This window comes from Salvia splendens, chromosome 20 (genome assembly GCF_004379255.2).
Source record: "Salvia splendens isolate huo1 chromosome 20, SspV2, whole genome shotgun sequence".
Taxonomy (NCBI): Eukaryota; Viridiplantae; Streptophyta; class Magnoliopsida; order Lamiales; family Lamiaceae; genus Salvia; species Salvia splendens.
In genome coordinates, this window is record NC_056051.1 from 27,652,459 (window position 1) to 27,666,013 (window position 13,555).

General features: G+C 38.7%; 1 protein-coding gene and 1 pseudogene across 1 annotated transcript; one reads left to right on the top strand and one right to left on the bottom strand.

The window, feature by feature from the left end:
* Positions 1-156: 156 nt before the first annotated feature.
* Positions 157-1,748, bottom strand: LOC121780692 (annotated as a pseudogene).
* Positions 1,749-11,038: 9,290 nt separating this feature from the next.
* LOC121781285 lies at positions 11,039-12,586 on the top strand. The gene is made up of 3 exons (XM_042179025.1): positions 11,039-11,304; positions 12,032-12,120; positions 12,367-12,586. The coding sequence occupies exons 1-3, from the start codon at positions 11,097-11,099 to the stop codon at positions 12,397-12,399; spliced, it is 330 nt and encodes a 109-aa protein (XP_042034959.1). The 5' UTR covers positions 11,039-11,096; the 3' UTR covers positions 12,400-12,586.
* Positions 12,587-13,555: the final 969 nt, after the last annotated feature.

A 13,555-nucleotide genomic window follows, 5' to 3' on the forward strand; every position in this document is an offset into this window, starting at 1 on the left:
ACACTTAGAGTCCAACAATTTTTTTTACTACTATTTAATTTAATTACCATCCAAATTGATTTTAAATATAATTAAAATTTACCGTAAAAAATAATACTATGTATAATTTTTTAATTATTAGATGACCAATTATATACGGACCTAAAATGATAGCTGTGGACCAAAAAAATGTTCACTCCTTAAAATAAAATACTAAAAACGACTTAGTTTAGGAACCTTCCAGAAAAAGGTCCCCATGCGCACAAGATTATCGAGACACGGGAGTCTGTTTCGCGCGTGCCTCATCACGTACATACACGCGCTTCTACACTAATCTAAAACATATTATACCAAAAGATCTATCCTCTGCGATGCTCCCCACCACACACCTAGCATCCATCAATTAAGAGCCCTCCGATTTCTCGAGCTGCACCGCGTCAGCCACGACGTCTCCCGATCGTCGCCGCTGCTCTCTAGATCCATCGGCTCAGATTTCACGTCACCCATCGGTTGCTGCAGCTGCAAATCCATACCCTGCTCCGCCGAGCTACCTTCCCTTCCCTCCCCCGCTTCATTCCGATCGGCACGCCGAACAATCTCGCGCTTATTTCCTCCGCCGCCGATCTGATATGACTCCCTCGGCGGCGTTGGCCGCGGCGGCGGCAACAACGGCGGTCTGCATCTCCTCAAAGAATTTCGTCATCGAAGCAGATCTAGCGGCTTCATAGCTTTGCCAGCCACGGAGAGATTGCAGCTGTGCGTTTGTTGGTCGCTGCTGCTGCTGCTACCGCTGCCGCCGGCGTAATTCGACATCAGAGCGAAAATATTGTTGCATAGATTCTTCATTTGGCTCAACTCTTTGTTGAGATGCGAGTTTTCCTTTCTCAGCCTCTCGTTCTCGCCGATAAGCTCTGATGTGCCGCCGCTGAAGTCCCGCGTCCTCGCCGGTGAGTTGGAAGAAGATATCACCTGCTCCTCTCCGGAGTCGGAAGGAGACACCGTCCGCGGTGCGGCTATTGTTGGCAGCACCACCGTGGCCGCAGCTGCAGCAGCCACTACGACCGACGACGATGAAGCAAATTTTCCGGCGCTGAATGTCGCATAAAAGCTTCTTCTCACCTCTCCGGAAGCATTCGTTGGAGAATTCCATCGATCCGGCATAACCTTCCTGAATCCCTAAGAATTCAACGAAAATTTCTTCCGTCAACAACCGGAAACACGAATTTCAATTTTCAACCACATATGCAGATTATCGAGCTTACGTAGGTGTTCAGCTGCCGAACAAAACTGGAGAAATTATTGTGCTTGAAATACTTGGGCAGCAAATCTCTGGCGAACTCCGTCGGATTCCAAACGATGAAACCAGATCCATCTTCGTTCCAGGAGATCACATCATCGATCGCCGGGTCGTCCACGAGCTGATACGTCTTCGTCAGAAACGGCGTTGGAAGAGACCGCGATGAATCGCCGGCCGTCGATTCGCCGCTTCCACTTCCGCTCCGATCCGCCGGTATCAGAGCCATGCTGCACACCTGCACGATCAAAATCAATGAATTCCAAAGCAACAGAGCTGAATCAAATCATCAATCGAGAAAAACGATATTATACTTACAGTTAGAGACGTTAAGTCTGTTGAAATCTGATTTCCAGAGAGGGAAAGCGCGAAGGTTTGTGCGTTAATTCCAGAAGCTTCTGAAGACACAAATAAATGGGTAGAGAGAGAGAGTGAAAGAGAGCAAATTAACGAGGGGGTAGAGAAGAAATAAATGGAAAATGATAGAAAAGTGAGGGAGGAAAGAACGAGAAGTTTCGGTGGGGCATGCTGACGTGGCGGTAGGAGAGTGTTAGTGCATCCGCGATGGTGGATGTCACGGCGGATATCCCGACGGACTTCCCAAAAACATCTCGTACCACGTTATAAGGACATTCCACTGCACAATGACGGACATTCACAATAATAAAAATTTACAAATTCGCCAAATTAAACAATTTACGGAATTAAAATTTTGACACGAAATTTTTTTTAAAAAAACGGGTCGTCCACGCGGGACGTCCGTCGTGGCACCGCAATGGCGAACGTCGTCGGAAGGCCGCGGATATCTACCCAACACCGGGCCAAGGTGAGAGTTTCGTCGTCGTTGTAGTTCGTACGGTCGGGGGCGTACTCATCGCAATCACCGGGAGGCGGCAACTTCTGCGCCCGCTGCCGGTCCGCTTCTTTCTGGCTGGGGCGGAAGCGGTCGCGGCGGGGTCGGGATCGGCCGTTGCGGTTGGGCGGTGCGGAGACGGCTCCATGTCAGACAACCCATACGATTCCGTACTAAAATCGGGATCGTAATGGGCGTTGGTGTCTAACGAACGATAATCGCCGGGTTCTGTACCCGGCCAATGCGCCCCTACGCTAAACGTAGGACTATTGGGGCTTGAATCTATTTCGTAGTAATTATGTAATTTTAAGTTTCGAAAATGAAATCGAGTGAAATGAAATGTTACAAATGAACGGTATTTATAAAAAAACGAAACCGCGTGCCATCGTCCGCGGTTGATCGTCCGCGACCTCCACAATGGGGCGGACGATGGCGCGAACGATGGTCATCGTCCGCGCTATCCTCCGCGACCGAAGTATAGGGCGCGACTATCGTCCGCGCCCTATGGCGCGCACCCGCAATGGGTGCGGACGATGGATGGCGTAGACGATGCGCGCCATCGGGCGTGCCATCGTCCGCCCATTGCGGATGCCCTAACAACATTTATACTATTAATATAATCAATTGATCATGGTTAATATAATAAAATTAATTTATCCACGTATTTTATGGAAAAATGCTAAAAAAATTAATATTTGATTAAATTAAATGTTAATGACATTTTCTTGAAAAATCATGGACATAAAATACTATTAGCCTTAATTTATTAAAATTTGTAGTGTGTCACTTCAAAAAAAAATCTACGAGTTACTCTTGAGTATGGCCCAAACTTGAATTTACAACGACTTTTTAAGTTGAATTTAAAAATATTACAAATAAAGCTATGTATCTTTAAGCAATTATGCCTATTCTTGACTTAAGAAATCTCTAATAAACAATAAATGTGGAATTTCAAAATGTGACGTGGATTATTTTACAAAATGATGCATTATGAATAATGATGTCATTTAGATCATGAGTTTTGAGTTGGAATAATTACATCGACCTATAAATCAATTTTTAGTGTTTTAAAGGAAACAGAAAACGCTCAAAACGACATACTACAAAATTAAGACTAACCCTATATTATGTCACTTATGTACGAGCACATAAAACAAGAAGTATTTATAATGTTTAATCTACAATGTAATTTAACTTCTAAGAGCATGCGCAGCGGTGGCGTCCGTCGCCACCGCTGTCCGCGCCGCTGGCACGGACGCCATCCGCCGCCGCTGCGCTCGCGCCGTAGGCACGGCGCTGCTCGATGTATCGAGCACGTCCGTGCCAGCGGACGCACATGTGGCGCGCTCCCATTCGTCAACGGCATAGCCGTTGTGTTTAAACATTTTTTATTTTATTTTTTAAAAAAATCAGTTTTTTATTAAAAAACCGATAAAAAAAAAAAAAAAAATTCACTTCCCCAAAAAATATATCCGTTTATAACCGTTTTTTACACCTTTTTAATTTTTTTTCATTTTTTTTACCCCAGAGAACAGGCATGAATAGTACCGCCCGGGCCCACAACCGTGCCGCTGGTAAGAGCACGGTTGTGGATGCTCTAAATATCATGTTCTAGAGTACTTACTAATTAATATAGATATTATTTGCAACATATAAACCCTAATTTAATTGGATATGCAACATATATATGCTCATTTATTACTATTTGTCCATTCTATGATTTAAACATTTAGTGTAATTTATAGTAATAGAGAAAGTCCACAGTTTTTATGTGGTGTAGAAGTGTTGGTTCCCCAAATTTTTCGACAAACGGATATTGGATTTATGACAGAGCTTATCCAAAGATAAAACTACAATGATACTTCAAACAAAAACGAAAATGACTTTTGTTTGTTTTCCACAAGATAAAATCTTATACTAATATCTTTCTTTTACTGTAGTTGAAACTAAAAGTGACTGTTTTACAAATAAAAGTTGATTTTATCAAAAGGTAAAAACTTAGACTAATAAGCTTTATTTCACTACAATTGAGCGAGAGTAAAACTAACGGTTTCTATGAATAAAAGTGGAGGCGGTACACTCTATAGTTTAATACAAATTATAATGAAACCGAATAGTTGAGCAACATAAGCCCATCTGCGGTCTCTTATCCGTCCCTTAACCATCTTTTAAATTCCTATTATTGGGTTTCACTGTACTTTTTACTCCATCTCTTAGATAATGGACAGAACCTGCAACCCTCCATCTCTTATCCGTCTCTTGACCATCTCTTAAATTACTATTTATTCATTTTCATTTTTTTATTTTTATTTCTAACAAATTCAATTAATAAAAACACATTTCATTAAATAAAATAAATTTACAACATAAAATTCTTTAAAAAATAAAAAAAAAAAACATAATTAAAAATCCTAAAAAATAAAAAATACATAATTTAATTTCTTTCGCTCACTCTCACTAAATTCAAAATCTTTAAAGCTCAAAGAAGCAGAAGAAGGCGATGATGTGCGTCTACCGGTGCCAAATTTTGCCCAAATATGCTCAATTAGATCATCTTGGAGCTGGGCGTGGGCGGTAGAGTCACGTGTCCTTGCTCGAATAGACAACCGTTCTTGTATAGATGGATGCTCTCCACTGCGAGGCGGACTACTTGGACAATCATGTTGTGCAAGTAGTTTCTGGGGGCTTCAGGGTCGAACCAGTTTCCCGCCTCAGGTCCTTCGTGTTGGACAATCATGTTGTGCAAGATTATGCACGTATACATGATGTCGACCATACTCTCCATAAATCACGTACGAGACGGGGCTTTGATAATGTTGATGGGCACTTGGAGAACCCCGAACGCCCTCTCCACATCCTTGCGAGCAGCCTCCTACTTCTGCGTAAAAAGAGCCTGTTTTGCGTTCACAGGCCTGCTGCACGTCTTCACGAAGGTTGGCCACTTCGGGTAGTTGTCGTCGGTAAGATAGTTATACCGCCGGTTGTTAGCGATGAAGTTGATGGCCGGCACTTTACCATCCAAAACTTCGGCGAAGAGGTCGGATTGGTGGAGCACGTTTACGTCGTTGTTCGATCCGGGGACCTCGAAGTACGCATGCCAGATCCATAGCCGGTAGTCGGCAACGGACTCGAGTATAACGGTGAGGTGGGTGCCTTTGTGGCCGCTGGTGTACGACCCTCACCACGCCACAAGGCAATTCTTCCATTGTCAGTGCATGCAATCGACGCTGCCGAGCATCCCAGGGAATCCGTGCACTTCTTCGTGAAGGTGGAGCATAAACTGGCAATTTGCCGTGCTTGCCTTCCGGAGAAATTCGTTGGTGAAGGCTGTCTGGACGCCTTTGCAGAATTTGATCAAACACATTCTCCCAATGCTTTTTTTAATGTGGAGGTATTCGTCGAACACATCCGCCGTTTGTCCATTCGCAAGCTGACGGATTGCTACAGTACGTTTCTGCAGCGTCGTGTGGCTGGGACGGCTGACGGTGTCGAACCTTTCTTGGAAGAACTCTTCCTGGGCTGTCAATGTATTTGCGATGTGGAGAAATATCGGTTTCCGCATGCGGAAACGGCGACGGAAGTAGGTATCTCCCCAAACCGGGTTATCGCAGAAGTAGTCGCGTACTAACCTTGCGGCAGCTTCCTCCCGGTTACGATGGATGTAAGTCCGGTAGCCTCTTTGGGGCGGCGCGGCTTCCTCCGCCTCCCGACGTCGATCTTCTTCAAGTGATTCTTCCATTATTCGACGCATTTACTCATATGGATCCATTACATCGATTAACTTTGGGGGAAGAAAAATAGTTGATTTGAAATGAAAATTGGAGTAGAAAGAAAGATGATTTGAGAAGAATAGATGTGTGTTTGTGTGTAAAATGAGGATGCAATAGAAGTACTTATAGAGTAAAAAAATATAAAAAAATAAAAAAATGGGAAAAATGGTCGAAAAACGGTAATATTACAGTTTTTCGAATTTTAATTTTTTTAAGCCACGCGCGCGCGCGCCCCGCGCCCGTCTCGTCATGGAGGGACGGGATTCAAGCCACCCGCGTAACTCGTTGCGGGTGGCTTAATGATCGATTCTAAGTTTTTTGGTTTGTATGAGTGATTTACTACTCCCTCAGTTCTACATTAGATGTCTTGCTTTCCATTTTAGTTCTGACAATATTACATTTTATGAAAAAGTAAACCATCATTAATTCATTAACCTACATTTTTATATTCATTAGTATTCCGACAATGTACACTTTCATTTTATCTATTATAAACATTCAATTATTTTTTCTCTACTTAGACATGTAGTAACTCATAAAATATCAGGTCCACTCAGTAAGTGCTGGTCGAATATTTTATTAAAATTTGAAATTAGGGGGTTGAAACTTATAAGGATATTTATGATAATAGTCCAATTCACAACTATGCATCTGGCCCATATTATCCTCTTATCACATTATTTCGAACCCACAAAAATAAAACATTAGCTTTGAAACTAAATTTGAATGCGACATATTTTATATTTATGAATATAATTATGAATTGGGACCGTGCTAAATATTTTATCATGAATTATTTGTGCTGGAAATAAAATGTGGACTTGCATAATACTAATTAATCATATGAATTCAACTAGACTTAACTATATATAGAAAATTTGAAGGATCAAATGTTTATTAATTCATACTAGCTAGTTATAATTTAAGATTTTAAATAAATCTCAATAAAGTAGGAGCATTTATTAAATTCTCGATTCAAGTGTGACCATTCCAACGTGTTGTTGAATGTTTAAGTGACTAAGTCGTTGAAAATCTTGAATTGATAATTTTGATGGATCACCCAATTTATGTCACTATTTTCCATATCTTAATATTTGAAATCTAGTAGTATAATATTTTCCTCTTTTTATTCTTTTATTTTGTTTTTATGGGAGGCAACCGGTGGTTGTGCTAGTTCTCTTTTTCTTTTTCTTTTTCTTTTTCTTTTTCTTGTTCTTGTTCTTTTTGCCCTTTCCAGCTTGTACTTCATTATACAGTCCTATAACTATTTTTCTGTGGTCCTATATTTTCGAAAATAAGAGCCCCACGTCCGTGCTCTTACCAATGAATACGGATGTGGGACCGGCCCCACTTTTTCAATCTGCTCTTAGGCAAGAGCACAACATCCACATCCGTGCTCTTTCGCAAGGACGAGCACAAGGGTCCCACCATTCCATTATTCAATTTAAATAAAAACATTTCCACAAAATTAAAATATATTAAAAATACCCGAAATAATATTATAAATTATAAAAAAATTTAAAATTACATAATTAAATTCTAAAAAATAAAAATTGCATAATTAAAATCCTAAAAAGATGAAAATTACATAATTAAACTCCTAAAAAATAAAAAATACGTAATTTAAGCTTAAAAATGCCCTCGGGGAAGACTAGTCATCATCCGGCAATACCCCCAACGTTATTTGGAGACCCCGTATCATCGCCACATGCGATCGAAGTTGCTCGGGTGTCATATTTGACCTATCGGCCAAATTGAGTTGGGCCAAAACCCCCCACAATAAGTTGGTGGGGGTTGAGGTGGCACATAGGGAGCGGGAGCCGGTTCGGGAGCGACGGCGGATGGAGTCGCGGCGCGACGGCGGTTGGCCGCCGCCTTCTTCCTTCCTTGCGGTCGGCGTTGGGAACCGCTCTGGCCGGCGTCGGGGCTACCCAAGTTAGCTCCGACAAGTTGGCTAGCCACGTCTTCGGAGCCGTCGTCGGATAGGGATACCGACCTTGACCGTTTGGAGGAGCCGTTAGAGGAGGATGTTACGCCTCCCCTATACTTCGGATGCGACCGCGTCTCCTGCCAAATGTTGAGGTACTTGAACAGCTTGTAGTTCATGGATTGGTAGGTCTACAAGGCGGAACTGATGATGTCGAGGGCCGGCGTCGGGGCTACCCAAGTTAGCTTCGACAAGTTGGCTAGCCACGTCTTCGAAGCCGTCGTCGGATAGGGATACCGACCTTGACCGTTTGGAGGAGCCGCTAGAGGAGGATGTTACGCCTCCCCTATACTTCGGATGCGACCGCGTCTCCTGCCAAATGTTGAGGTACTTGAACGGCTTGTAGTTCATGGATTGGTAGGTCGACAAGGCGGAACTGATGATGTCGACCTCGCTCTGGCCGCTCCCCGCCGACAGCTCTTGCTGGAGGTAATACCCCTGGAACTTTTGGATTTCTTCATTGGCTCTGTATATAGCGTTGCACACCATACTCTCGTTGCGCTTGATTGTTCTAGCCGACCGGTTTTCATTGTACCGGCGACAGATGCGCCACCAATAATGATCGCCGGATTGGTTCGTGCCAACCTCCGGATCTTCGGAGATTGACAAGAACGCTTTGAACAATTGCTCCATCTCCGCCGAAGTGTACGGTGTGCGGACACCGCGAGTAGGAGGAGTCGGAGTTTGGGAGGTGCCGCTCGACCTCGCTCTAGGCTCGGGTGTCCACCCGTAGTGCCCTTCGGGGGCATCTTGGTCGTCTATCGGGTAAGGCCGGTAGCCACCCGGAACTTCCGAACCTTAGGTTTGAGGAGGGGTGGAATATTCAGTTTCCGGACTAGGAAACGGTTGTGAACCGAACCAATCGGGGTTCCAACCGTGGGAGCTTTTTAGTGTGGAAGTGAGAGTATTTATAGATGAAAATGTGTATTTTTGGGAAAAAATGAAGAATATATTAAAAGGGGTAGAAAACGGATATAACTTTTTGGGAAGTGAGATTTTTTTTATTTTTAATTGTATTTTTTAATTAAAATTCGATTTAAAAAATAAAAAAAAAAAATTGCCAGCGCTATGCCGTTGACCAATAGGAAGCTGCCATGTGTCCTGCTTGCGGGCACGGACGTGCTCGATGCATCGAGGAGCGCCGTGTCAGCGACAAGAGCGCAGCGGCGGATAGCTCACCCGCGCCGCTGGTACGGACGGACGGGCGAGCTTGTGCTCGCCGGGGATGCTCTAATATGCATATGAAAATATTATCATTTGGTATTGATATTTTACACTGAGAATTTGGTAAGTTAAATGATGGGGTGTGACGTGACGTTGACAAAAATCATACTATCGGATTTTGATATTTTTAGGCTCCCAGAAAGCCTCTCTTTTCCTACAAATTACTATTTAGATTCAAAACTACAGTACAATAAATTATTGTACCTTCGGTAATGAAAAATAAAGGATGGTCTAAAAGTACTATGGCCTAATTAAAGAATCAGGAGTCTTTAATTTTCTTTGGCTCAAGGTATCCAATTCTAACAACTGTTGACATTTGTGTATAGATAAATTAAAAGGGAAAACAAGACAATTATAATACGGTGAATATGGAGTATTATTTATATACCAGTAGTATATTATTTAGGTGTAGTTGTCCTTAACTTGATAATAATATTTTGACTCAATACGGGGTTTTAACATATGTATATTGTAATAGTTGGTATCCTCTTGTCGTCGATTCTATTTTCTTTACATGTCGTTGACCTTACCAAAGTATGATAAGAAGCACAATAATTTCATATAGCACATCAATATCGATATAGATCCACAATAACCAGCAACAAACACACATACTAAAAATAATTAAAGAAAAAAAATCTCACAAACATACACAAACAAAAAACAAAAATACACAATCATTATGATTTTTTAATCACCTAATCCAAAATATAGCAAAAGATCAAGTTTTTCAACAAAAGGTATAGAATTACAAGTATAGTGAAGAATGTGTAGCAGTAAGGTTCATTTGAAAGAGCATATAAGCATTATTCGATTCGATTTTTATTCGATTTTGCTTAATTCAATGAATGATAGGTGTCCAAAAATTTAAGCTTCAAAAAAGTTAGGCATCTTTTACAAATAAGGGTAACCATGGGGTCACTATGGAGAAAAATGATATTGGAGAATTATAAGTGGATAACGTCTCTATCTACCTTTAGAAAAACATCTGATTTTTATATTTTTCCAATGGCAACCAAAAAAGAGAAATTGAAATCGGACTTATTTTTAGCATTTCTTGATAAAGAAAAAAAGTATTTGACCTGTCATAAGAAAATATCTTAGGGCATTCCGCGATCTCCCAAACATAGATATTTTTACCTCTCTCTTTTTTGTACTTGTACTTGCACCACTAAGAGCGTACACCCCACACACACTACATGGATATTTTATTTCTTTTTGGAGATACTTAGATATTTTGAAACTTTGTACTTGACAAATTCAAACCAAGTGTCTTCTTGTTTTTGAAAAGATGGATTTTACTTAGCTAGTACAACCTGATTGATGTGATGACTTGAGATAAATTTATTTTCAACTTAAAAATAAGAATTATATAGGTGTATCTCATACTTTGTGTTTATAATTTTCAATTTATTGTTAAATATAAATTTTTTATTTGATTTTCTTTATGAATTTGGAGAACCTTTAGCATGTAGTAATATTATCAAGCTTCAAGATATGTGTTCTACAATGTCTTTAATTGATTTTCAAAAACATTGCCCATGTGTGTCGTGACTGCAGATCTATTGATAGTGTCTTAGTTTCAATGTTGCATGTTACATAGTATAAGTTATCTTCTAGCTATTTAAGTAACTTTATTTTGTCTTGTATAAGTATGTGTCATTCGATTCGATGTGATTCATGCTTGGTCTGTTTTTTATTTATGTCTTATCCCTAGTGCTTTACCATGTGTTATACTACTACTCTCTTCAACATTTTTTTAGTTGAAAGCATTTATTCTCATCACATTAAAAATTGGGCACATGCGCCGAAGAGCAGCGCGTGAAGAAGAAAGAGTGGGAAAGAAAATTACTAGTAAGCGGTTCAAAGAGGCTGAAAATGTTGACACCAACCAACCAACCAAATACTGAAATACCAATACAAGTATAAAAACCCTCAAACCATACCACCTAGCTAATTAAAAAAGGTAAACAAAAGCATTCCACCGTGATGGCAGCAAACAGTGATAAAAACAGGAGGTTGCATTGGACAAACCAGAAGCACTTGCATTTCTTGAACTCAATGGAAGCTTCTTTTGTTCAATCCATGCTCCAAAATAACTCCCGCTTTCCCCCTCTCCACCGTTATTTACCAGACTCCTCTGATTCTACCCTGGATTTGGACAAGTTTAAATCATCTTCCTCCACTTTTCATACAGGTATATACATGATAAATATAATCATGTACGTGTATATATATATATATATATATTATATATATATTTTTGAAATTATTTTTCTTGGGATTAAATTTGGATTTCGAGAAAGTATAGCGATTTCTTCGATAAGGGTGGTCTAAGTCACAAAGTAGGTCATTCATGTCGAATTTTTTAATACTAATGTTTATCTAATTAATAAATGGTTATGGTGCCAAAGAAGAAAGAGGACTTGTAAAAAAAATCTTGTTAGTTAAGGTTTTTGATTAATTCAGTGATCTTGGTTTTAACGAAAACCATAGGATTAGAGAATTATCTCTTGAAGGGTTGGCATGAAACTCATGATAATGATGTAGGTTTGATTGATTTATGAACTTTAATAAATCTATACTTACTAGAGCTAGGATATTTAATGTGTGTGTGCGTTTATTAATTAGTGTACTCACTACTCAATATATATGTATATTGTGTACGATGTATAAAAATGGTAGTAGGAGTACTATATATGTTTATACATGGTGACACATAATTTGTTTTCGTATAATCGATATTTGTAGTATTCAAAATTTTCGGAGGGAATTTTTACCAAGATTTGTTTTGATGATATAAGCATTTCCACAATAGTTTAGTTTTGTATAAGGAGTATATACCTGAGGAATATGTAATTAATATTCTATTTGGAGGGAGGTTCTTGGGTTGTAATTAAAAATTGAAGTAAAAAATGTTGTAGATAATGTGGAGTCCAGTGTGAGAAGGACAGAGACAAAGACAAAGACAAAGACGATAATTTTATCATGCCAAAAATCTTCTCAGGATCAGGTTTGTCTCACTATATTTATCATCTAATCGTCACATGCAACCATGGAAGTAACATCATGGACCAAATCAATTTTTATTAGTTTCTGGACTGTGACAAAATTGAATTAGTAAAATATCTACTTCCAATAAAATTGATCAATGTATTAGGTGGCTTGCTTGCTATTAAATGTACAGTTATTAGTATTATTATTAAACACTGTTATTGTACTAATAATGATTTTATTTGAAATTATTTGCATGTTTCAGGTGGTCCCAGAATTTCAGAAACAAGGGAGATGAGAAAAGATAATCTTGATGTCGCACAACCCATCAAGAAAATAATTTTATCACTTCAACTAGTTTTTTTTGTTTAATTTTATTTTACTTTGGAGAATTGACTATCTAATTAGTGTGTTAAATTTTAATTGAACCTCTATGTAATTTGTTCTTTTGTTATTTGGGTAAGTAAAATAGCTTCGCCGCCTAATTGTCGCTACATAAATATTGACTCAAATAAACATTAATCTAGGTTAATTTGTAGTTGCATTTTGTTTTATTGTTTACTTGCAGATTAATTTATAATTCTACAACAATTTTATGCATATAAATACTGATAACTATTGATATTATGAATATTTTATGTGTATCAAATTTTCGAAACTTCATTTTTATAATCTTGATATCGTAACATTCTAACTCAAAATAAATAAATACTTATTGTGTATTTGTAAAGTGTAAGCGTGTACTACAAATTTGAATTGCTTTAAGGAATTATACAAAATTGAATAATATATACTGTAGTAAAATATCGACTAGCATCCCAGTTGCACCTTCAAAACAATTACACCAATAAAAATATACTAGTATTAATATGATTTTATTGAAAATGAGAATGTGAATATAAATACTAAGAACTATAAATGATACTACTATGTATGTGTAGATATGTTGAAAACGTAAAACACATACGAACTTGTTGACACAAGAATCAATCTTGAGCTTGAGCTTGAGCTTGAACATTTATATAACATTTTAATTAGTACTATTAAATCTCTCATTGAATTTATTTGATACTCCACAAGAAATCATGTGTTAGTAAACAACTAAACATGTGTTTATTTTAATAATAAAACAACTTATTTAAAAAAGAAAAAATAAAAAGTAGAAACAAAGTACACTTAGTACTTTTTTTTTTCTTTTTTTTTTCTTTTTACTAAGCTAGGGAATTTCTCAATCTAAACGCTTTCTTCCAAAAATCATAGTAAGTAAACAGCTCTTCAATTCAGTCTTGCCACTTCTGCAGAATTACACAAGTATAGTCTTCTTCTCATCTCATCGATTCATGTTCAATTTCCTCCGTTTTCCTCTAAATCTGCGCAATTTCATTTCTTTTTCTTATTAATGTATTGATCGATATTTCGATGCTTGTTGTGTGATTTGATTGAATTGGGGTGTC